This window comes from Bactrocera dorsalis, chromosome 4 (genome assembly GCF_023373825.1).
Source record: "Bactrocera dorsalis isolate Fly_Bdor chromosome 4, ASM2337382v1, whole genome shotgun sequence".
NCBI classification, from domain to species: domain Eukaryota; kingdom Metazoa; phylum Arthropoda; class Insecta; order Diptera; family Tephritidae; genus Bactrocera; species Bactrocera dorsalis.
This window is the reverse complement of record NC_064306.1, coordinates 49,745,168-49,772,264: the sequence shown is the minus strand read 5'-3', so window position 1 is coordinate 49,772,264 and position 27,097 is coordinate 49,745,168. Positions and strand designations below refer to the sequence as shown.

Here is a 27,097-nt window from a genome sequence, read left to right as displayed (position 1 = left end):
TTTATAAATTTAACAATAAAATACTACAATATACTAAAAGACGTATACGTTTTAGCAATTTATAAGTTTAAACGATTTTAAAAGATAATACAAATGAGGGTCGATAAGACCCATGTTTAGTAACCATGCGACATGATTTGAGGTTGGTAATGCAGGGTTAATGAGAACCGTGATAAAAATTGTTCGATGGGCGTGGCACCGCCCGCTCTTTTGTGCAACCACTTATCTCGGGACCCGACCAACTAAAATTTTGACAAAATTTAGTACGCGATATTCTTCTTATTACAACCACGCCTATTTCTATATAATAAAATTTTTGATTTTGTTTTATTTTTTTACTTTCCAGTGCACAAATCAAGAAATTATTAATATAATTTATATATTTATATATATAGAATATACATACATGCATATTAATATAAACAGTTTTATTATAAAACGGATGCTTATTCTTACCTTTTATTGCCTGTACATATTTAATTTCTTTAATTATGTAAACGCTACGATCGAAAAATAAAAACAATTTAATATCATCAATATTGATAAATTTCCCACTAAACTTAGATTTATTACTATATATTTGTGTGTTCATAACGCGCAATTTAGAACCTTCGAGCAAAAGCATATTTTTCACGCAAGCATGTTGAAACATGTTTGCCAAACCAAGACATTATGCACTATTTTGCTCAATTGCACTTGCACACTTTTACTTTTATTAATTATCACACTTATCACTTTATATTCACAAAATCAAATAATTTTTTAAATAATACTCAAAAAAATTCAACTAAATGCTTAATTTATTAATTTTTCACAAACTTTGATCGCGATCACGTACCGACGCGCACTTACCGACACACGATTATCAAACAGAGAATGTTAACGAACATAAATGAAATTGTGTTAACATTCGGCTGCACTTATAATTTTCTGCAGTGATGCTCTCCTGCTTCGTGATGACGAGACAACAACAGCGTTTATATGCACAAATATGTAATATTCCTGCACTGTTGTGCGTGCTGTAATGTGTTACAGGGAATCACTCGGCAAGTTTGCAGTAACATAAAACGAACACATTACATTGCTTTGTTGTTTGCCCGGGATTGTAACAGCAATTCTAAATAGTTTGTTAATATAAACTGAATACATTTTAAAATAAACTTTAAAAATTATTTAGTAATATATTTTCCACATAATCTACATATTTTCACATTGCCGCTTTTTAAAAAACAATAATCTCCTTAATATTCAATCTCGATGTTAGGCACAGTGTGAGCAATAACATAACTTATATTTAAAATTAATTAGGAAATTCGTTTCGATGCTTACCAAAGACAAAACCGCTAACCGTTACGCCCAATTTCCCAATTATATTTTTTCAACTTGCCTAAAAAGCAACAACTATGGGCACACCGCTATAACCAAATATATATGTATGTACTTATACACATGTACATAAAGCCATGGCATGAGCATAGTCAGCCAATCGCTAACACTTAATATGCTAACAACTTTACACCTGAACCAATTTGAAGGTGTTAAATTGATGCCGCACTGCAAACGCCTTTCTTTCCGCCTCGCCAACAAAATTAATTTCATACTTAATTTCGTTGAAAACTAACAAAATTTTCATAACTCTATTTGGCTTGCCACAAAACGGTGGCAAAGTGGCACACCAGCGCCTGCATTTGCATGCTATCGTGTGTGGTTGTATGTGTGTGCATGTGTGTGTTGGGTGTTGTGGACAGCAGGCAGCTAAGGAAAAGCGCCGCCGCCACGCTACTGCAATCAAATTGTCAAATCAAGCGCAACGAATTCGGATTTGAAGTTGGAAAAGGCGTAAAACAACAACAGAAGGCGCATTAGTTGCGGCCTTTTTAGTGGCAAAATGATATGACGACGATCCCGCGCTCATACCACACACGCCCCTGATCATCACGGCCAGACACACAGGCGCAGCAGCCGAGGCGATTAGCCGCATTCGGCGCAGCGCTTGCCTACTACTTGCCTATTTGCCCGCTTCGTTAAGCGCTTGAATATTATTATAAAAATATATAAAATATATATACCGTATGTACATACATATGTATATGCACATATATTTATATATCGGTAAATTGGTATCTATTACTTATATACTTTGCATGTTGATTGCCTTGTTGGCTTGTTAAGTGAGTTGTTGTATTTAACCATATAACCATTATGGTTATTTTGCTCATTGTTTCTGTTTTTTTGTTGTTATTGCTGTATGTGTTCATCACTTGCCTGCATAAACTTTACAATTTTATTACTTCATTATTTGCCATAAATTAGTTGCTGTTCAAACGCCTTTATGCTTTCTTCAAATGCGCCGTTTTTCAGGCTTATCGAAAGCGTTTCCTATATAGTTAGTGCCTAAACACACACACATACATATGTATCTGTGCATATGTACATGCGCAGCAGTATGCTGAAGTTCTACAGGTGCGTGCAAATGTGTATATTAGCGTGTTCAGCGCTAATCTGAAAATCTGACAGCCAATAAATTTTTAAAAGTTTTTTTCTTTATATTTATGGGCTGCTAATAGTTTCGTTCTTTTTAGTATTTTATGGTTTTAATATTTACTTTTATTTTTACTATTTTTATAATAACTTAACCACATTATTGAAATTTTGCGCATATTTTTCACGCTTACTAAGCTTGGTGGCACTAATTTGTTGAAAAAAGTGGTAACTGTATGTAACTGTATGCTAATTAATAGCTTTAAAAAATACTCTGAATGAATAAATGCGTCATTTAGGGAGAAAAAACGTTAATTACGGTTACACACACTTCACTAATATAAATGTTTCCATACAAGGACTTGATTTTGATCGTTCAGTTTGTATGGCAACTATATGCTATAGTGATTCGATCTGAACAATTTCTTGAGAGATTGTAGTGCTGCCTTTGGCTATAAGTGATGCCAAATTTCGTGCAGATATCTCATCAAATAAGAAAGTTTTCCATACAAGGACTTGATTTTGATCGTTCAGTTTGTATGGCAACTATATGCTATAGTGATTCGATCTGCACAATTTCTTGGGTGGTTGTAGTGCTGTATTGGACAATAACCAAATTTCGTGAAGATATTTCTACAAATAAAAAATTTTTCTTTATAAGAAATTGATTTTGATCGGAAAGAAAAATTCTAAATCAAAAAATTCAGCAAAAAATTTCCACCCAACAACTTAAAGGCAAATAACACATACATATAAAGACACCAGCGAGTATATACTGCTGGCATAAGCGTAAAGCTGTCATATTTGCAAAATCGAGAGGCGCCGAAAGGGGTACTACACATGGAAATGAGGCGAATATCAAAGTATATGCCACACACAAACACACATACAAAGCTACGCTAGACAGAGAGCTTGCACCACAGAAAAAGAAACTAAGAAGGGCGCACACAAGGCGGGGAATTAAAGAGATTCAGCTGCGGTTGCCAACAATATTGGCATTACAACATTTGTTTTTGTTGTTGTTATTGCTGCCACCGCATTCGCGCATGCATTGGCATGACTTGACTTTGGCTGAATGCTTTTTGGCTGAGTTTGCCTTTTATGGCGCAGCACGAGTGGTTGGTTGCCTTCAACAGTTCGGCGGCGACGCAAACGTTTTGCTATAACAACAACAACAAAAAACGAGCTTTTTTATAAATATTTTTTTTTAGTTTTATCGTCGACCCGATGCTGCACGATTGAATGCGTTTGCATTTCGTTGCTGACGATATTGGCAGTCATATCAATAATGGCAACAAAAACAACAAATACAGTATGTAGTGTGTGTTGCATAGTAATATCGTGCAACAAAAGCAACAACAGTTGGGGCCAAAAGTGCGCACATTGTTCTTCATGTTGCTGAGGTGATTTCCGCCGTTGCTGTTGTTGTTGTGCTTGCTGATGCTGCAGCATTTGTTTTTGCTTGCAGTTGTTGGCTATGAGCGCGTCTTCTGGGATTGTTGTATATTATTTCTGCCTGCCTTTGATAGGTGCTGCAGCATTCGAAATGGGTTTATTTGCCTGTGCACTATTTTTCATTCTTTTGCTTTCGTTTTTTCGGCTTCCATTGCTTCGCTTTTGCACAGCGAAAAATAGTCAGCAACAACAACAAACGTTCGCTTATAATGTCTGCCATTATTGTTACTTGCTGGAAGTTGTTTGTGCCACTTTGTGTGTATTTGTGGTAAATTTTAAAATTGTTGTTGTTGTTACTATTGTTGTTGCTACTTACATGAACATGTTTTTATTGTTATTGTATTTCTGATGGTTATTGCCATTACGTTGCTCAAGCGCGCATTACACTCGTAGTCAGCGTTGCTGCTGTGCTGTGCATTTTAAGGAGCCCAAGTGAAGCCAATGATAACAACAACAACAGCAACAAAAACACCAATTGTTATGCATGCAAAAAATAATAACTACTGAAAACATTGACCATGCCACAAGCATGCTCTTCTGCATGGTCGATCAGCACATGAACGTCTTTTGCAGTTTTTGTTGTTGTTGTTGTTTGTGGTTGCGGTGGAAAAGCTGCAATTATTACTGCCACAGCCTGCTGCTGCATGCCCGTGCTACGTGCCGCGGTCACTGGGATCGCCGCCAACGAGCATACAGAAGCAGCCAGAGCCATCGTCATGCAACCACCACAAACAACAACAACAACCAACTAAGTAAAATAAGCTTGCTGTTGCCGCTGCCGTCGCCACCGCCACAGCTGCTGTCACTAATGGCAGGGGGTGTGGCTCACGACAACAGCAACTAGAAAAAGTGGCGAAAAAAATTTACGTAAAATTGCTACGCTATTGTTGCAAGCGTCCATGGTCCGGAGGGAGCTTGTGTTTTGCAGCCAGCAGCTAGAAGAATTGGAAGCCTTAAAGCCACACAAAAAAGCAGGATATAGACAACAATGGTAGTCGCAGCAGCCATTTAGCCAATAAGTGTCTGTGTGTGCGTGTGTGTGTTGTACACACAAGCGGTTGCAAGAAAATCGAAAATGTATCTGGCATTGGCAGCAAAGATCATGAACTTTAGATTTTTCAGCGCAATCTCGAGCTGCCAAGTCGCGGATGAATTGTCGTGGAAACTCAGTAGTTGCCAGATAAAGCCACTTTTGTGTGTGTGTGAACCGTTGTTGGTACTTTGGAAAAGCTTTGTAGCCACCAACAGCCCACATTACTCTATAAGCTGGTGGTATGTGTATGTGTGTGGAAATATTGTGAGCTGTAAACGCCTACTAGCTGTGTGTAGCACATGCCGCTACAGGTTCGAAAGGAAGCTATTGTAGCCTGAAAAAATGCTTGCCCCAAGTGGCAACGGCAACCGGTATGTGCGGTAGTTGCAACAAAGTAAGCATTTGTGATGAGTGGAAGAACTAGTCTAAGAGTGTAAGAAAGTATTGATGAGCGTTTTGCTAGCCATTTCCTGATATATTGTTATTTTTTAGTTTTCTTTTTCTTTTGAATATTTTTTTATTCAACTTTATAAATGCTTTTATGCGACTTTGAACGGAGATATTGATCGAAAATCTTACACACGCGCTTCTCACCTTAAGAAGCAGCTTATTTGTCGGAATCGCCGATATTAGATGACTATAGCATACAGCTGCCATACAAATTGAACGATCAAAATCAAGTCCTTGTATGGAAAACTTTTTTATTTGACGAGATATCTTCACGAAATTTGGCACAGATTATTGAACAAGGCTACCATATAATCCTCGAAGAAATTGTTCAGATCGGATCACTATTACATATAGCTGCCATACAAACTGAACGATCAAAATCAAGTCCTTGTATGGAAAACTTTTTTATTTGACGAGATATCTTTTCGAAAATTGGCATGAATTATTGTCCAAGTCAACGATACAATCTTCGATACAATTGTTCAGATTTGACAATTATAGCATACAGCTGCCATAGAAATTGAACGATCAAAATCAAGTCCTTGTAAGGAAAACTTTTTTATTTGATGAGTTATCTGCACGAAATTTTGCACAAATTATAATCAAAAACAACTGTAAAATATCCGAAGAAATTGTTCAGATGGGACCACTATAGCATATAGCTGCCATACAAACTGACCGTCCTAAATCATGAAAAAGCTCCGTTTAACCTTTTTATGTTTCGGTGCACCTAACGATACCATTTTCCTAGGTTTTACTTATTTTTCGAACTCGAACTTTTCCTGAGATTCTCGCTAATGCTATCTGCAGACGAGTATAAATAATAAAAACACATAATTTGAGAACAAATTAAATGCTCGCTACTGTAATTTACAACACTCAAGCTTGCCACATAAATATGCGAAAAATATATGTAGGCGCTGTCAAAAATTTACGCAAATGTTTCTCGTTTATCTTTGATAAACGGCACTTGAGAAGCGTTGAAAATTCCAGAAGCTTGCAACACAAATTTCTGAAAAAATTACTTTCATGCAAATGCAAAGTGTTGAAAATTGTGTGGCAGAAGAAGTAAGGCCGAAGTTGCAGCAATAACCAAAAGCAAGAGGTTGCAACGGCAAGCGCAGCAGTTAGCAGCGAAGTGCTTGTCAGCGTGGCAGCAAATTTATGAGCAGCTTCCTAATGCGCCGCTAGCCAAATAATTTTTTAGGGCTAATAGTGAGCGCCAAAATCTGGCGGATATGAAGGACTTCTGTTGCGGCACAAAGAAAAATCTAAAAAAAAAAAAAAATTCAAAAAATTTCCAAAAAAAAGATTTAAAAAATTTATTGCACACACATTTGTTTCACACACTCGCACAAGTTGCACCGCACCATCAAATTCAGCCGAATATTGATTAATGACATCCGTCAAACTCTTTGTCCGAAATATGCCGTGCAACACGCCGTCTTCGCCGACAATTATAATTCGCTGCTGCTCTCACTCAATGTCTGCCGCGCTGCATTTGCTGTAATATATTCATTCACAAGCCACGTCTAGTCAGCCGTATGTCGCTTGCAGCAATTTGTGGCACATGCAGACAATTTCATGCGGCTAACTCGCTTGACTGCGCTCAATTTTATACGGCAACATTTTAATATTCATTGCATATATTTAACCTGTTGCACTTCCTTCGTCACAGGCAGCCACCGCAAAAGCCCCGTTAACACTATATTTGTGTGTATACGTGTATATGATGGAAGCTTTGTGCTACTGTCTTCAGCTAGCTAGCTGTCTGGCTATCATCCGCATCAGCAGTCAATTGATTTGGCCATTTTACCGGTCTGACCTTTAATGCAATTATGCCCGCAGTTATTTTCTTTATTTCAGACAATAACTTGCTGCGCCCTTCACTCGCTCACCACTCACTCTCTTCTCTTTCGCTCGCTCGCTCTACGACTTCGTCTTCCGCATCCGAAAGTGGCCTGAGTTTGCTGTCATTGACAATTCATTGCCATTCATTGATAAATTCAAACACTTAAAGCTTCTTGGTCAGTTGGTGATTGACAAATTTTACGATTTGCCCTGAGTAACTAACAGTTTTATTGCTTTGCTGAGACACTTGCAACTCAGCTGCATTACACAATGTTTCTATTTTTATTATTTTTACACTGTGAGTTCATTTATTTATTTATTTTTGTTATAGAAACTGCATTTAATGTTGTAAGTACTGTGTGGTTGCGAAATTTGCGGTTTTTTTCTGGTTTTAGGCACCACTCCCGTTCTTGCAACCTTAAATGAAGCTTCTATAACAACAACCAATGAACTCATAGAATCAAAAAATAAAAAAATTATAAAAAAGGAAATATGTAATCGAGCAGAGTACATTATATACCTTTGTATATAAGTAGAAGAAGCAAGGTTTATTTAGCGCTTAAACGGTTCCACTTCAATGCAACAGTTCTGTTAAGTAAGAGAACCACTTCGATTTATAAGTGTTTTAGCATTTTACCTCATTCATAAGGCTGGGTTCACACTATGCCAGTTTTATGGCACAAATAAATGTTAACATATTTTTCTTTCCTTATATTTTTTATTCGAAATTGCATTTTGGCATTTTACAGTTTTCCACTTTCATAGAAATACCTATATCGAACACCGATCTAGTTTTAATTGTTTACCACTAACTTAAGGACATTAAAATGACAAACAGGAATATAATAATAAGTTCACACAAAGACATTATTTTATACAAAAAGAAGAAAAACAGCGGCAGCACCGAAGCTATGACACCCTTCACAGAATCATTGTTTTGATTTTGGCCGGTCAGTTTATATGGCAGCTATATGATATAGTGGTTCGATCCGAACAATTTCTTCGAATATTGTAAAGTTGCTTTTGACCATAATTCATGCAAAATTTCGTGAAGATATCTCGTCAAATAAAAGAGCTTTCCATACAAAGACTTGATTTCGATCGTTCAGTTTGTATGGCAACTATATACTATAGTGATTCGATCTGAACAATCGTTTGGGAGATTGTAAGGCTGCCTTAAACAATAAGCGGTACTAAATTTCATGTAGATATCTCGTCGAATAAAAAAGTTTTCCATACAAGGACTTGATTATGATCAGTCAGTTTCTATGGTGGCTATATGCTACAATAGTCGGATTCGAAAAATATGATCAGAGATTGTAGCCTTGCGTTGGACAATAACCTACACCAAATTTCATCAAAATATCTCATCAAATAAAAAAATTTTCCTTATAAGAACTTCATTATGTTCGAACAGTTTGTATGACAGCTATATGCTAAAGTCGTCCGATCTGAACAATTTATTGAGAGATTTAAGTGCTGTCTTGGACAATAACTCATGCCAAATTTCGTAAAGATATATCGTCAAATAAAAAAGTGTACATACAAAAGCTTGATTTTAATCGTTAAGTTTGTATGGCAGCTCTATCTTATAGTAGTCTGATACTGTCGGTTCTAATAAATGAGCGGCTTTTTGGCGAGAAAAGGACGCGTGCGAAATTGCAGTTCGATATCTCAAAAAATGAGCGAGTATTTCGCATATATACAGACAGACAGGTGGACATGGTTCAGCTCGCCTAGCTGATCATTCCTTCCTTCCTTTATCTGGGGAGTGTTACAACTTTATAACAAGGTTGAAATACCCTATTCAAGGTATGAAAACTCTAACATTTTGTAACTTGAGAGACCTCCAAAAATCCACTTACCTGCCGCTTTCCGTTCTGGAGTCTGTTATCCAGAAAATGGCAGAGTAGAAACACGCCTTAAGATTACATTCAATTTTAAAAGCGAATACAAATAAAGAAAGAACATACTTCATGGTAAAAAATTATAGAAAAAAGTTGAAAGAAATAAGAAAAAAATATCTAAGAAATGAAAAAAATCAAATGGAGCAAAAAACCAAAACAACAAAAAAGAAACGAAACAAAAAACAACGAAAAGTAGCACAAAACTTCGCCAAACTCAAACACACCAAAATCGACAGTTCTGACATTAAGGGTTACACAAGCGCAGCGCAAGTAAAATAGATACGAAACTTTTTGCATAAAAATAAGTAAATTTCCAAGTTTTCGCACATTTGCAGCTGCAGCAAAGTTGCCACAAAAAAGAAAACGCAAACATAAAATAGGAGCATAGAGAAAGAATCACCGAAAGAAGTTCGAAGAACAAAAAAAAAAGCTGCAAAGCTACACAGCAAAAAGTTTGCGCAAAACTTGTGGCAGCCAACATTTCAAATGCCAAACCAAAATGCTAGACACATACATACACACACACAGCAACATGAATAGACAAAGTTTGCGCACGAAAAGCAGAAAAGTACTATAATTGTTGTTGTTGTACAAGTTGTTTAAATTTTCTGCACTTTTGCTCCACTTTTGCGCAATTGCAACGAAATTTATACACATACATATAAGTATGTGGCATGCCACTCAGCATATTCCTGCCACAATTGCGGTTGCTTGCCTGCAGGGCCCATTTTGTGGGGTCCTCCTTTTCTTTTCACTCCCAGTTGCAAACTAAAAGCGGCAAACAAGCGCTGTTGAACACCTCAACAGCCGTAGACTTTGCTTATAAAGTCTTGCAACTTTTTTCTTCTTTATTTGAGTCTTGTTGCAACATCTTACCTTGCAACTAAAAGCCTTAGCGGTTACCTTAGTCTTCGCGGTATGCAAAGATATGTCTGTGTAGGTGTGTGTGTGTGTAGACTTAATAAATATTTATGCTGCGGTCAGACGCCGCCACCGCCAACCGACACAGTCGACGACGCAAACTACCCTCCGGCTATTTGCTGGCCAAGCAAAATCCAACACAAGCACAAAAATGCGACTCAAGCACGCTGCGCTCCACGCCAAGCGTAACCGAAACTGCAACCGTATCATTAAACGGTTGCACTTTGGGGTTGGGAATGAGCTCCACCCTTCACAGGCGCAAACGAGCCGAATGCGCGTGTTAAAAACAAAAACAAAAACGTAAATGAGTGGGGCAGAGTAGAGCGCTTCCCTGCTGCCTGGAGTGGTGGCACCTCTGCTTCAAATTGTCTCGCTACCTGAAAAGCTGACTCCTATTTAGCCGCGCCACTTTACTTTTGAAATATTTTGCATATGTATGTAGTTGTGTGTGTGCGTATGCAAATATATATTTCCATTCATTTAGTTATTTATTTATTTAAGGTCTGCCGCCGGTTTTTTATGCGTTCACGGCTTTGTATTTGAATTTTGTTTTACATCAATGCCTGAAGGGCGAAAAATTCTATACACAGACACAGCTTTTTGTGTGCTAGTATGCGTGTGCATTTGTTGTAAGGTGTAAAAGTGTGGAAACTACGCAGCTTTTTGCTTTTACAAACATACATATGTATGTACATATAAGTATGTACAAAGCAAAGTGTGATTTGCTACTTCATTCATTTATACCTCATAACGGTAGTTATGTAGGCGTAAAAAGCTTTGAAATCATTTCCCTCCCAATAGCTTACTCACACACACACACATATGCGCGTTTATATATGTGCTTATGTATCATACATATATGTATTATAATATAGGTGTTGAAAGTTAAAGCTTCGCTCGGCTCATAAAACAAAAATGTATAGTGTTTGTGTGCCTCTTTTATCCATAGAATATACAAAAAATACATACATACATATGTATATTTGAATGTATGTTCAAAAAACTACATGCGCATTTACGTGTACACTTGAGCACACTTAAGCACGCCATGCATGCGGCATTTTCAGTGCGTGCCACAAGGAGGTGCTGACAGCCCCTACAACATCGTCAAACAAACACACACACATAGCAATGTTAACTATAATTAAAGGACCCACGTGCACAGTTTCGACACTTCAACGAAGAAAGCTTTAAACAATATTAATAACGGTTAATGAAAATAATTTATGAATGAAGAGAGTAGCACTTTTACTCAAGAGCTTGTCACGAAATCTAATATGAAAAAATTTTAATAAAAAAAATTATATTATCATATACACTCATTGAAATATTCCGAGAAGGAACTGAACTAACTGAATATTTTTAGACGGAAATCTCAATGTAAGTCATCGAGGAAAGACAGCGTTGTTTTTTTTTTTTGCTCCGAATAGGGTGCCACGATGTTGTAATATAAGGCAATGTCGGAGAAACTATAAAGCAAATATATAAAAAATTATCAGCGTGTCCGTCTGACTGCTTGTATAAACGCAAAATAGTAGCTTAGTTTTTGAAATTTTCTTTTTATCATTTTCTCCAAAAGAAGTTGCATTTATAGGAACCACTGATATCAGGGCCTTTTGGGATATAGGTAAGGGTAGACTTTTTCATTCGGAATATTTTTTATACGGCGCTGTTCTCAAACCTTTAGCTCGTTTTCAAACAGATGTTTCGTGGCTACCCAGAAGATACTTGGTCTAAGACCGGAAGTCGTGAGCAGGTAGAGCCATATGTAAAAGAATCGTTTCTGCCCACTCTCATATGAATGGCGGCCAGAGAACTTTCCTCATTTGCGTGAGCTCTTATATGTACAAGGCTCCATCTTCCCAGAACTGTGAGACGGCATTTCAAGCTCCGTGCTATAGCTGCAAACGAAACCATTGGTTTTCGGAAAAAGCAAAAAACCAGCTGGTATGACGAGGTGTACTGCGTCGCAGTGAGGAGAAAGTGCTGCGGTTTCAAGACCGAAGCATACTCTTGTAGAACCAGAGGAGTTGAAATAGTGACTGATGCCCAGAGCATACTGAAATTATGATTGGAGCACTTTTCCAGCCTGCTGAATGGCAGTGAGAGATGGTGAATCCGAATCCCAATGGAGCAGACGATCCATTATCTAACCATAAGTTCGAATAGTTACCCGTCTGAAGAAAAATAAAACGAGAGGGGTCGATGGATTTGTGGCGGAGCTATTTAAATACGGCAGCGAAGGACTAATAAGGAGAATGCCTCAGCTTCTTTGTAGAACATGGTCGAACGAAAGCATGTCCGACGATTGGAATTTAAGTGTGCTTTGACCCCACAAAAAGGGAGATCCCACAATCTACGCCAACTACCGTGAGATAAACCTCTTCAACATCGCATATAAGGTTATATCAAATGTACTGTGTGAAAAACTAAAGACTGACTAGACAATTAAAAAGTGAAGTCTAACGAACAAAGACTTAATTCTACAAATCAGTCATTATCCCCGTCCTGCTATATGGTACAGAGCCATGGACGATTACAACATCTGATGATGAGTAGGAGTTATGAGCTTTCGAGTGAAAGGTTCCGGTCATTTTTACGGATAAGCTTCCGCTCGTAACCGTATTCATATTTATAAAAATAAGTGTTTTAGTTTTTAGATTTCAGATGATTTTAAGCAAACCTTTTTAGGAGGTGGCAGCCACCTTTTTTGGAGGTCCTCCTGCAGGTCGGCTATGGGATCAAGGCAATCAAAATTTTTTAAAAATTAATCGCCGAACGCATTTTTTCCGGCTTGCAAGTGGAGAGAGGGCTATAAGGATTATACGTACATGCTTGTATATAAGGACGAATATGGCTTCTGCCTAGGGCTAACTGCATTAACCACAGTCGATTTTGATATGACGATGATGCCGAAAGTTTCGTACTTTGGTATTATAATATTTTTAGGGGCAATAAACCAGTACTTTATGCCCTTCTCAAACTTACCCTTCTCAAAGCAGTACTTATGCTTGAATATTTCCTATTTAAGTGACTAAAGCTCAAAAAATGATATCCAAAATAAAACCTCAATATACCAACTTTTAAAAATTTACTTTTCAATCTGAAACCCAAAATAATTTTCTCTCTCACGCTTTCTAACTACCATACAAAACATTCACTTAAATCCTTTTCCAAATGATTTCCCCAGCAAATTTACCGACTAAATATATCCTTCAACGCTAACTAAGTAGCAACAGCACCGCCTTGACCATTTAACAAATAATTTGGCTTTGGGGCAAATTAAACGTTTGTGCACTCCGCCCCAGCGACACTCCTGCCAACGCGTGCCGCAGCTATGTTGCCTCTAAGTATATGTTGCAAGCAAATATACATACATACAAACATACATATGTGAAAGCGTGCGCTGGTGTTGCGTGCATGCAAAGCAATTATCAACATAAAATGTTGAAAAGGCGAACAAATGTTGCAACAAGCATGCAAATACACACACACGCATACTCACGCAAAAAACTAACTGTACAAACTTGATTGCTGGCAAGCAAAAAAAAGCAGAAGAACCAAAAAATTTGCGTACTTAATGGCAGCAAAGCAATAAAAAGCGATGAAAAGTGGAAGAATCATTGCAAGCGTCGCCGGCAAGAAGATCACCACTGCTGCAGGTGGCTGGTGGCCATTAAGTGTTTAGTGAGGCGCGCTTGGACGCTGCTTTAATTGGTGGTGTGCGGCGCATGCGTGCGTTCAAAGTCAAAAGCTGTTTAGTTGTTGTTGTCGTTGTTATTGCTGTTGTTATTGTTGTTGTTGTAGTCATTGCTGTTGTTTTTGTCAGTTGTTATTGTTGTTGTTGTCGGTGAATAGTGTTAATGATGTTGTTTTGGCATCGCAACATTTGCGCATTTTACTGCTCAACTACTTTTTGTGTTGTTGTTGCTGTTGTTGTCGTTGTTGCTTTCACTTTTTACGCTCGTGTGTGAATTTCAGCTATGCTCACCACTAGTTTTTGTTTTTATTGTTCGGGTCCACCAGCGCACAAGCGCTTGTATGTTTGCTCTTCTACACACATGTATGCTATTATATATGTGTGTGCGTGTGTTTGTGTGACTTTGTTTGACTGTTTGTGCATGGCGTTGCATGCGGAATTAGTTGAATTGTGCAAACTTAATGAGTTTAGGTGCTAAATTTGCCCTCAAAACGTAAAACGGATTTTAAATGTTCACTCGCCTCACTTATTTCGCACACACCTATACACTCGCACACCCAAATGCACATCGCCGCACTTTTAAATGGCGCTGCATGAGAATCTTCTGTTAAATAGTTTGTTGAATTCGGCTTGTGGGCGGCGAAGAGGGAGTGCAGCATGCTAGCATTCATTCACACATTTGTTAAGCACACACACACATGTGTATGTATGTGTGTAAGTAAGGCAACAGCAAACTTTGCACAATCAACGTCATTCAACTGTATAGTCTGGCATTTAAATGTTTTTGAGTGCAAAATTTCATTAAAGATTTATGATTTAAGGCAAAAGATTTAAGCATTTAAAGCTATTAACGAAAATTGCTTGCTCAAGTGAGAAATAAATATATAGATAAGTAGATATGTGAGAAGAATATATAATATTCCACTATTTGGAATACCTAAATATTGAAATGCATACGCTAAGAAACATAATTTTAAGAACAAAAAATAAAATTAATTTTCATCATTATCAGCTCTTTTGTACTATTATTTCAACTATTTTTCTTTTTCATATACGAACATTTTAAAACATTATCTAACATTATCGCATTTTTTCTCTCTTTGCAGGACGCAGTGAACCGCCCGTTGGTGTTGGTGATCCGTGTGCGGGTTGCAATAAACCAATCTTAGATAAATTTTTATTAAATGTCCTTGAACGCGGATGGCATGCATCCTGCGTACGCTGCTGTGAATGCCTTCAACCGTTAACGGAAAAATGCTTTAGTAGAGAATCGAAATTATATTGTAGGAATGATTTTTTTAGGTGAGTAAGCAATTGAAAACTGCGCATATATGTAGAGAAAAATTGTATAAAAAAATAAATATTGTATATTGAGAATATTTTAAATACACACATACATACATTAAATATTAATTTGTAAAAATTAAGCAAAATATTTACTTATTATTAAAGATATAAAAAATAAGTTGAAGTTTGATTAGAAAACGAAAAGACTGTTTTCGACTAACCAATATAAAAAAAATTAAAAAATAATTTTATATGAAATACATACATATATGTTTAAGAATTAGAAAAAATTTTACGACCAAAAATTGTTCAGAATCCAGCATTCGAAGGACGATTATTTGACCAAAAATCACATTTTAACCATTAACCACTCCACGTATTCACCTGATATGGTACCGTGCGACTTCTTTCTTTTCGGAAAAATGCATTAGCCCATGAAAGGAAAGCGTTATGCAGACGTAGAGGCCATTCAAAGGCTTGCATCAGCATACTAGCGGCCACACCGGCCAACCAGCTAAAACTCTCGTTCGACATCCTTTTGGACCGTGCGAAAAGTTGTATTAAAGCAGAAGGAGACTATTTTGAATAAAATAAATTGAGTTTGCCGAAAAACCATTTTTTCTGTGTTTTTCTTTAAGTCCTGTTTACTTTGGAACGCACCTGTTTTAGATGATACGTACAACCGTTAGGTGAAGAAAACTATTATACTTTGTAGCAACAGGTTGCATGAGTATAAAAATATCTGTACATATACATACGTATATAATATACAATACACATATTCACTTCGAGTGATTGTAAATATGGAGCTGATCAACAGTCTTGGAAAAACATAAATTTTTTCCATATTAATATTTCGCTGAAAAAATTGTGGCAAAAATTATATTTTTAGAAAAATTTCGAAAAATTATTTTGAGAAAAGCTTCGAAAACCATTTGAGAAAAAATGTAAAAAAAATAATATTTTTTGAAATCATTGGATGGACCAATACTCGTACATTCATTAACGGTAAATATTGAGCTGAGCAAAAAATTTTGAAAAAGCATACAATTCCTTCTAAACCCAATTTTCGAGTGATACAATGTGTTGAAAACAAGAAAAACCATTAACTTCGGCTGCACCGCAGCTAATATACCCTTCACAGGCGCATTTCTTTTAGTAACTATGGGTTCAGTTTTTATGGAAGCTACATATATGCTGTAGTCATCCGATCTGAACAATATTTTCGGAGATTATATTATTACCTTAAGCAGTAATACATGTCAAATTTCGAGAAGACACCACGTCAAATGTGAAAGTTTTCCATACAGGAACTTGATTCCGATCGTTCAGTTTGTATGGCAGCTATATGTTTTAGTGGTCCGATATCGGCAGTTCCGACAAATGAGCAGCTTCTTGAAGAGAAAACGACGAAAGAGTTCGTATATTTACAGACGGACAGACAAGCAAACGGATATGGCATGAAATCAAAGCAATGGAAATATGTGTAAAACGTCAACCAGAGGACCGGAATCCAATTAATTTTATATATACATGCAAATACTATATTTAACTCAATAAATTTGGGTGATAAATTATTAAAACACATTAATCATCAATGAGGCCTCATTTTTCATAGAACTATGCTTTAAAAGCAATTTGGACCGATAGCAGTCCAAATATACATATCGTTCATTTGCTTTCATTACAAACAGTAAAAACCTTGCTTTTTTATAATTTATATCCAGAAGAAAAAATAATACCAACTAAAAAGTAGTCCGGGCCATCTTGAACAAGTTTGACTACGACTCTTTAAAGAAGAGAAAGCAACCAACAAGTTAAGTAATCTTAATGTCAGACTGAAGTTCGATAGCGCGAATTTTATATTTTTGGTTCCTAGAGTATTAATTTTTATGCTGCAAATTGCAACTTTTCACTTTTCAAGCCGAAATCAAGCCTTTCGCATTTATAAATAGGACCCAAGATTTTTTTCGTTGAGGATATTAGAAATTAGATAAATTGCACTCACCGAAAATTCAAAACTGACAAATAAGTTTGTGGGCAAGAAAAATATATTTCTTAAAGAAATATACACAAATATGCAATTAAACATCCACAAATGTACATATATTAATTAAGAGCAAACAAGAGAAAGGAGTAGAAAATAGTTGTAGCTTATTAACAAAAGAAATTTAGAACAACATAATACCATAATAACTTCACTAGCAAAAGTATTCCAAAACTTTATTACTTGCTAAAGTAATAGCAGAAATTAATTTCGAAGAAGCCCATAAAACTGGTGAAAGGTGTGAGAAAAAATTTGCAAATAATGAGTGTAAAGGCAAAATGTAGCGGAAGTGAATTGAGTACAACAAAAGATAGGAATTTTAAATTAAAACTGAAATTAAAAAAAAAAATTAAAAAGAATTAAAAAATTATTAGAAGAATATAAAAAACTAATTATAAAAAAGTAAATTTGAAAAAAATTAAAAGAAAATAAAAAAAACTAAAAATAAAAATAAAAATAAAAAAAATTAAATTAAAAAAAATTTAAAAATAAAAAAATAATAAAAAAACATTAAACTAATTATAAAAAGTAAATAAAAAAAAAAATAAAAAGAAGAATAAAAATTAAAAATAAAAATAAAAACATAAATAAAAAAAAAATAAAAAAAAAATTAAAAAAATAATAAAAAAATTGAATAAGAAAGTTATTAAACTAACATAAAAAAAATATAAACAAAAAATAAAGTAAAATAAAATAAATTAAAAAATAAAAAAAAAAACAATTAAAAATTAATAATTTTTTTTTTTAAATAAATTGAAAATTAAAAAAAAAAACTATTATTAACCAACAGGATGCCATTTAAAGAAAAAGTCAAGAAATTCGCGCTGCTTGAATGCAAACCACGCTAACACTTGCTTCTGCATAGCACTCGTGCTTAGCCACTACTGTGTACTTTAAATTGGCTGTGATTGCGAAAATTTTCCCATTCCGCTATTTCGCATAAATTGTTGGTCCATATTTTTGTTTTAAATTCGATTTACTTTGCCTGTTTTTGCAAAACATTCAAGCGGTAATAGCCTGGCACTTGGCGTTAGCCACCATAGGGCTGCAGTCAGTCCGACAGTTAATCAAAACGCGGCAGTCAATCGACATATGGAGTACATTGTACATACAACAACAAATCAGGACACACATTATACTGCGATTCTGTTGTCATTGTCAGCGGCGAATGACTTTGTGATAACGTACACACACACACATATACATACACCTCATATGTGGTGGCAGGCAACGCTGTGAAGTGATTGTGATTTGTGGTGGCATGTAGGCTATGATGAAAATGGAGAGTATAGCCATTCACACTACTTTTTATTTTATTTTTTTAATTTTTTCTATTTTTTGCTGTCGTAATTGTAATTGAGAGCGCAAAAATTCCAATCACTGCTGCTGCTACCGCTTTGACTACCTTTTGTTGAGGCGCTTTACGAGTGCATTTCAAGTGTGATTTTTCCTATTAATTCAATTTCATTTGCATTTCGCTTCGATTAAAATGTGCTTCAAGCACACACACGGGCATTCAAGCATAGACACACTCATTTTCGTGCTTGAATTATTTTTTGCTTTCGCACTTCAGCACTCATTTAGCAAGCAGACCGATTTTTTCTATTTTTTAAATTTTTTTTCTGTAATTGTTTTTTTATTTTTTTCATTTTTTTTTTTAATTTTTTCAACTGTTTTTAAACTATTTTCACCTTTTGTAAAGTTTTTTTTTTTGTTTTTTTGCATTTCCTCTTTAGTTCCTTTCGCAGCGTTTGTTGTTTTACGACTTCAACTGCAGTAGATTTAGCTTTGATTTAGTTGAATTGATGTTTTGATGCTTCGATGTGTTCTACGCGGTGCTCATCAGCGCTGATGTGTTACATACTCGTGTGAGCATGAGTACTTTGTGTTTATTTTTTATTTTTGTGAAATTTTCTCATTTTAGTTTTGCCACCTTTTATAGCACTGCCAGCGCTAACTAACGGTATCAAGTGATTGGTGAGTGTAGTATTCACCATAAATCAACATTTTTGCATACATGTACAGATAACTGTTATCCTCTGTGGGTCAATCAATTCAGCACTGCTTGCATGCAAACCTTGTAAAAGGAGTATTTGAATACAAATATACGTGTATGAATACTAGATGCCTTGTATTCTAGAAATTTCTACCTCTATAGTGCAATCATTGATTTATTGTTATTGTATAGGAAAAAAACATTAAAAATAGAAAGTATTATTACCAACAATTGCAAATTTTTCTAATAGTGAGGGACAGCAACATATTTTATCCAAACATTAATTGCTTATCTCTTCACTGTTAGCACTTTTCACTGAGTAGGTCAATGGATTTTCGCACTTCTAAGTGCAATAAGCGAATAAAAGAAAAATTGCTTTCCAATTACGCGATTCGAGGTGGCTAATAAAAATTTATATCGTTTATGAAATAAAAATTAGTGAATTAAAACAAAATAACAACCGTTTTCGCTCCAGCTTCCAAATTAAACTATGTTCTCAGGTCGCTATATTTGAGATCTGCGCCCAAAGCAAAAAAAAATTGCAAGTAGCAACAAAGTTAAACATTCATACGTCTTCAATACAAATATTATACCCTTTACAGGTGCATTTCTTACGGCATAAAAGGGTATAAAAAGATCCTTAACTCTAATTCGATCAGTCAGTTTGTATGACAGCTACATGCTATAGTGGTCCAATCTAAAAAATTTTTATGGAGGTTATGGCATTGCCTTGGACAATAATACATGCCAAAATTCGTGAAGATATCTTCTAAACTAAAAGAGTTTTCCTTACAAGAAATGAATTTTTACCAGTCAGTTTGTATGACAGCTATGTGCTATAGTGGTCCAATCTGAACAAAATACTGGGATATGGTAGCTTTACCCTGCGAAATAGTCTAGACAAAAATTCGTGAAGAAACCTTATAAAAAAAAAAGGTTTCCATACAAGGACTTGTTTGGATCGGTCAGTTTGTATGGCAGCTATATGCTCTAGTGAACCGATTTCGATGATTCTGACAAATGAGCAGCTTCTTGGTTATAAAAGGACCTGTGCAAAATTTCAGAACGATATCTCATAAACTAAGGGAGTAGTTCGGGTATATGCAGTCAAGACATGGCTAAATAGGAAAGTATGGCAATATTCTATGGTCTAACCCTGGAAAAATGAAGGGATAGTAGCGCTGAATATGAAAGTGAGGTAATATCCTATGATTCAACTCAGAAATATATAACGTGTATACATCTTAATTATCAATGCGCCTAAATGTAGGCCTCATTTATCTTAAAACAATCCGTTAAAAGTAATTTTGTGAACCGATAGTAGTCTAAGAAGGCATATCGTTCAATTCCCTTTACAACACTCAGTATAGAACTTGCCTTTTTATAATTTATAACGAGGAGAAATAATTATACCAACTGAAAATTAGTAAGGGTTATCTAGAACAAGTTTGACTACGGCTCTTTAAGGAAGAGATATGTAAAAAAGAAAAATGAGTATATATAGCATTGGATTGCGAAAGTCTAAAATTCACTTGAGACTCATATATTTCGCAATCTAATGCTTTGAAATCCCTAAATGTAGATATTATTTAAACTTAAATCTGTATATCCACCGATCAGATAATTCACAATGTACTTGGATATCATTTCTACATGAATCAAAAACCATATTGGACTCAAGCCAATATCATTTCATTTTATAATAATTGTAACCTGCAACTATTGATAATCTGAATCTGAATTTGAATTTCTTTCTTTTGTATTTACAGGCGCTATGGCACAAAATGCAGTGGCTGCGGTCAAGGCATCGCTCCCTCCGATCTCGTACGTAAGCCGCGCGACAAAGTATTCCACCTCAACTGCTTTACATGTTGCATCTGCCGCAAACAGCTCAGCACTGGCGAACAACTCTACGTGCTGGACGACAATAAATTCATCTGCAAGGACGATTATCTGCTGGGCAAAGCGCCTGGTTGTGGGCATAACTCACTGAGCGGTAAGTGCGTCAATGGAAAATTTATTGAGATAATTGAGATAGGTGTGCGAAAATCGAATGACATTTAAATTAAACAAAAGAAAAAATATTAGTTTTGAAACTGCTTTAACTTTTTTGATGTTAGATGAATGGAAAACATATATAAGACAAGATTACGCTGAATTCCCGACCTTCGAGGAATGGTTTCAAACATACAGACCCATGTGTTTGTGGCTGAGTAGAAACGCGTCCACAATATTTTCTACGATTTCGTAGCCGTGATTTCATGAAAAACACAATTTCAACGAAACTCGGTAATTTTTTTTTTCAAGGCACTTTAGTATATAGTCCAATATATGTATAGTCCGGGTCAATTTTGATCATGAGTGTATACCCAGCGATTATAATAAATAAAATAAATATGTAGTAATGCAACACTGAAGGAAAAATTATTGGCAACACATGCCACACAGTGTCGCCAGGCAGTTGCACGTCGCTCCCGTTGCCTTTTGCCATCAAATCGTTGCAAATGAGATCTCAATACCAGTGTATTAATATTATTGTCGTGAAATATTACTGCAAATCCAGTGCTTTAAAGTGCTGCAGATTAGGGCTGAAGGCTGCCCCAGCAACAAAAGTGATGGGCACGGGGGAAGGGAGAACATGAGCGGCAACAATATGTATGCTAATTAGCTGACTTACATGTGTGTGTTGAGCATATGCTAATGCATTAACACAGATAGAAACATAAATAGCGCACAACAACAAAAACAATAATAGCTGCAACAACAACAACAGGCATTAACCGCAAAGCTGCTGGCTGGCTGGCGGCAACAAAATTTACAATCACAACATAAGCAATTTAAAGTGCATTGTAAAGTTGTTGTTGTATTTATTGTTATTGTCATATTTCGATGTTGTTGTTGCATGTATGTTGCAACGCATGCATTTACTAATAATTTTCTATTGTTTTATGTTAATGTCACAACAGACGACACATGCATCTATTGCAAAGTGCATGCATAAGCAAGCAATAAAATACAACAAAAACAACAGCAACAATTAAGGCAGCTCGAACGGCGACAATGACAACAACAACATCGCTATTTGTTGTGCTTTGTCATTTTGAACTGTATAATGCGCTGTTGCAAATTTACAGTGCAAGCAAAATATGCAATACAACAACAATAACAAAAATTGCAACAACAACAACAACAAAAATAATATGAGCCCAACAAAGTAACAACGGCAAATGCCACATAGTCGCAGCAACAACAGCAGCATACATCGGCGACAATGCAAATTATTAGCAACAACAACACCAACAATGCAACAAACATTTAGGCAACAGCTGCTGATGCTGTTGCTGTCGCTGCATTAATAGCTATTTGTTATTGTTATTGCTGATATTAACTTTTTGTTGTTGCTGTTACTGTCACTATTGTTGTTGTTTTTGTTGTATGCCAATACATGTTTGTTGTTGTTCGAAACTATTGGCATTTTGTCCATTTTGCTTCGGCATTAGTCGTCTGTCCGTGCCAGCAGCCACGTGATAAGCACAAATGTTGTCGCATATTACTTCGGCCATTGTTCATACAATTTGTTATCCAACATGGTGTATTTAAATGCAATTTCGTTAAATAATACTTGGGGAATTCGATAATCAAATTTTGTTCGTTCGCCTGCCATTTGCGGCATGTTCGTTTCGTATATGTGTCTCTGTGTGGCGTGTCTAACGCCAATCTACCAATCTTGTAAATGATTTGTTTGAATTTGATTAAAATATTTGTTTTTTCTTGTTTTCGTAGTTGGGAATTTTTTGTTGTCAGCAATTACTTAATGGCAGCATAATTATTTTGTTGCCACTGTTATTATGTTGCATGGTTGCAATGATTTTTTGTATGTTTTGTAAAAGATGGAGTTCTTGTTAGGTCTGGAGACAGATTTTCAAGTGGAAACTGGACGCTGACCGATTATTATTAAATTATATAGACTATGACAAGGCTATTATTTTCCAATTTGATTTTCATATATTTTACAAGAATATTTTTAACATTTGCAATACATTTTCTAACTCAAAAACAATGAAACCCATAACTTTAAGATAATGACATGCTAATACAAAACTTTCCACTTTATAGAAAAGATATGATGACTTTTTTCATAAAACCATTCCCAGAATAGTTATATGCAGTTAAAGTTATGAATGTATTGTACTGTATGCATGCAGTACACCATGTCGTATGAGTAACAATTGTGTAAATCACTTGTAAGCGGCGACGAAAAAGGTCATCAATTCACAAAGAAAAGCTTGCTCAAGATTTTGACGTTTAGCATATCACAAAAAAGGTGCGCAACTTAATTTTTTCTTCTGGTAGTGACACATACCCTAAGTCAGTCAAGCCAGTGACAGATTTTTTATCCAGTCTTAACAATGCTGCGTTGGTTATAAATAGAAGACATAGAAGAAAATTCCGAAAAAGCTAATAAGTAAAGTAAAGTAACTACATACTAAGCAAAGGAATCACGAAAATCATGTTTTTGCGAAATTTTCACTTCTTTAAGACTACAGTCACTAACCGACGGTTGTTACGGCACAGTATTGGTTGAAAATTTGGAGAAAAACTAACGAAGAAAGAATGGCTTCGCGCAAAGAACGGATAATACTCGAATAGGTTGGAAGGAATTCGGAGTGCATCACACCACTGGGTCGCAAGCATAGATTTAAGACTCATCGCCAGTAAAAATTTGTTTCATGACATCCTGGAAGTCGGAAAGAATAATTTCACAGACGTTAACGCGAAGTTATCCCTAGAAAAAATTCAGTGATTTTGGAACCAATCGTGCTTTCACTTTTCTTAGACCAAAATGATTTTTACTGATTTTTCCGATATAACAAGGATGCCTGACTCTGATCTCTGACTGTTAATCGTAGATTTTTAAGCATCAAGCACCTTTATTTTTAAGACGTGTTGATCATCTGTTGATGTTGATGGTCATAATTTGTGCCAATCAAAAACATTTGCTCAAACAACAATTATCATCGAAGGCCCTTTCCAATATTCTGAATGATTGGGTTTCCCGCGAAATTTAAATTAAAAAGTCTTTCTATTTTCTGTCCACAGTAATATGGTAAAGTGTTTGGTAATGAAAGGATCTACAACTTTTCTATTCACACCTTTTTCACATAACCTCAAAAATTATGTAAAGAATTCAAGTATCCAAGCTTTTGTTTTTATCTTACTCAAACGCTTTTTTTCACGAAATTCGGTATAAACCAGTCTTCGTATGTTCCAAATCAATGCATGTTTTACCTTAATTATAATGGAGAAACTTTCGGCTCTTACAAGTGCGCTAATATCTGCGAAAGTAATTGCCGGATCAACTTCGAAATTTCGGAGAATACGAGTATTTTCAAATATGTGTACACTCGATATACCATTATACCAAAAAATTCGATTTTTTTTGAAAGTCTCAAGTGTCAATAACCCGTTACCAGATGATGAAATCAGAGGGTTCTTGACAAAGGCAAGATCTTGCCTTAACTCTTATTTCTATTAGGCGAAGGCATTTAGGAAAGATTTTCTTTAATACAAGCATTATGAAAAAAACTATACCATATATTCTCCAACTGACTTCCAAGCACTTTCATTCATCAATGAGGATTGTTCTAAACTACCTCAACTTTTTTAAGCTTGAATTTCCTTTTCACATACACGCAAGGATATAAATTATACATTTTCACATGCAACAATAATATATGTATAAATAATATATAAATATATAAAGTTGATATATTTATATACATATACATTTAAATAATAGCTTAGTGCAGGACCCCACTTGAAGCCTTGTTAGCAACATAAAATATCGTTAATGGCATAAAGCCACAGTCCACAGCGATAACTACATTCAAATAAGCTCTATAAAATATATATTTTTTATATTAGCTAATGTGTATACGACCAAGCGATAATATTCATATATCAGATCTGTATGGGAATAGTCAACCATTTGCATATGATTTATGCTCATACGCGCTGCCACACATCGATAGTAATGGCATTTGATTTATAAGCCATTAAAATTGTCAGTGTAGGTGTGTGTATATTTATGTAAAATGTGGCTTTGCTAACTAGGAGGATGTAGAGTTATACATAAATACATAGCGGTATATGATTTTTATCTATGGATGCTATGAATAATATGTAAATTGAGTCGCCGAATTTTATGATTTGGAAATTTTGGATTTTTAAAAAAGAAATTAGTGATTTTGAAGCAAGCTGTTAAAGAAAACTTATTTTCAAACATTTGTTGAAATTTCTTAAAACAATAAAAAGAATTATTTCGAGAAGCAGTGAAAATAGCGAAATTTTTTTTATAAAATTTTTTTAATATTAAATTTTTTTTTAATATTCCGAATTGTTTATTAAAAAAATATTTCACAATTAAAAAAAGGAATATTTCAAAACAGTTAATTAAAAAAAGTATTTAAAAATTATTTTTTAAAACAATTATTTAAAACTTTTTTATTAAAAAAAATTGTTTAAAAATTTTTTTATTATACGTTGGCAAAGCAAATATGTACATATAACCTCCCATATTTGTAGAAGCCTGCGGAACTCACGTTATATTGAAATTAAAATATTATATAATTTTGATCAATTTTCATTTTTAAATAAAAAAATTTGTATAATAAAAAATTTTGATATAATAATTTTTAAATTATTATTTAGAAAAACTTTAATAATAAAAAATTTAATATAATTTTTTTAATAAGCAATTTTTTATATAATTTATATTTATCAAAAAACTTTTAATAAAAAAAAATTGATCAAAATTATATAATATTTTAATTTCGATATACCGCGAGTTCCCCAGTCTTCTGCAAATATATAAGCTCGCATATTTGCTCTGCAAACGTTTATTCCGCCTCTTTTAAATAGCTGAAGGCAAAATTTGCGCAACTTAACGCGTGAGTACTTGAGTATAAAATGTTGCACATATGTATAGTTATAAATACACACATAGAAATATTTATTTAAGCGTGTGGAAACTTCCTCTCTTTGTGTGCAACATCATTTAAATTTTCACAGCGCTACATCTACAGCGCGTCTAGCAACACAAATACGTGCTCGCGCCTTCTGGTATGCTACACACACATGTATACATTAGCGTAAATTCTAAATTCTCCTTACTATACTTTCAACAAAAAACAAAAATGAAAAATACAGCATCTACAAGCCTCTCCTATAAATGTACTCTGCCACATGCGCTTGTATTTGCGCGCCACACACGCACATATCTCACTTATGCCTTATCACTTCAACATGATCAGCTTTAAAATTTATTTGCACGTGGCTTTAAGGAGCATAGCAATATATTTATAAATATATGCATGTATGTATTCCTACTCCTACTTGAATTGGAAGGAGTACGCATAAAAACCTTCAAAAAGCATTTACTTATTTTCCATTCGTGCGTTCGCGTACATTCACATGCGTTACTCCTGCCGCCGTGTTGCCGTTGCAAGCATCTTTACTCCCTCCTTACCGCCTGCTGACTGCACCCACTCACGTTTCGGCTGCCATTTTCACAATATATATTTTACAGCGCGTTTTCGCTGCGTAAAGCAAATATTTGCCAAGCGTTTAACGAAAAATCTGTCTCTCGGGACGGCAGCCAACGCGTTCTGCACTTCATTTGAAAGTTTTCCGTATTTTAAAACGAGTGCTTTTGCGATTTTGTTCCAACTTTTTGCTTTTTATCAAACGCTCCTCTTCATATTTCAATGATTTTTAAATTTTTTTTTATTTTATGCTTTCTCATTTCTACCGTGGAATTTTTTTCTGTGTGCTTTGTTCTAGCTTTAATCGTTGTGCGGCAACATTTACTTTGTCTTTGTTGCCGGCATGAATTTTCGCTTGCTGCTCCATTTTCCAGTTGTTGCTTGAGGAAAATTCAATGAAACGCAAAATTATGTTGTCGCAGCGG

General features: G+C 35.1%; 2 protein-coding genes across 3 annotated transcripts in view; one reads left to right on the top strand and one right to left on the bottom strand.

Annotated features, from left to right (window-relative positions):
- LOC105222794 (uncharacterized protein DDB_G0284459) overlaps positions 1-27,097 on the bottom strand; it is a 482,380-nt gene that overhangs the window by 268,735 nt on the left and 186,548 nt on the right. The gene's annotated exons all lie outside the window — the stretch shown is intronic.
- LOC105223172 (LIM/homeobox protein Lhx1) overlaps positions 1-27,097 on the top strand; it is a 158,458-nt gene that overhangs the window by 30,768 nt on the left and 100,593 nt on the right. For both annotated transcript variants that reach the window (XM_049454112.1, XM_049454113.1), the window contains exons 2-3: positions 14,905-15,100; positions 20,898-21,124. In XM_049454112.1, the coding sequence (XP_049310069.1) occupies positions 14,905-15,100; positions 20,898-21,124 (423 nt within the window). The remainder of the gene's footprint in view (positions 1-14,904; positions 15,101-20,897; positions 21,125-27,097) is intronic.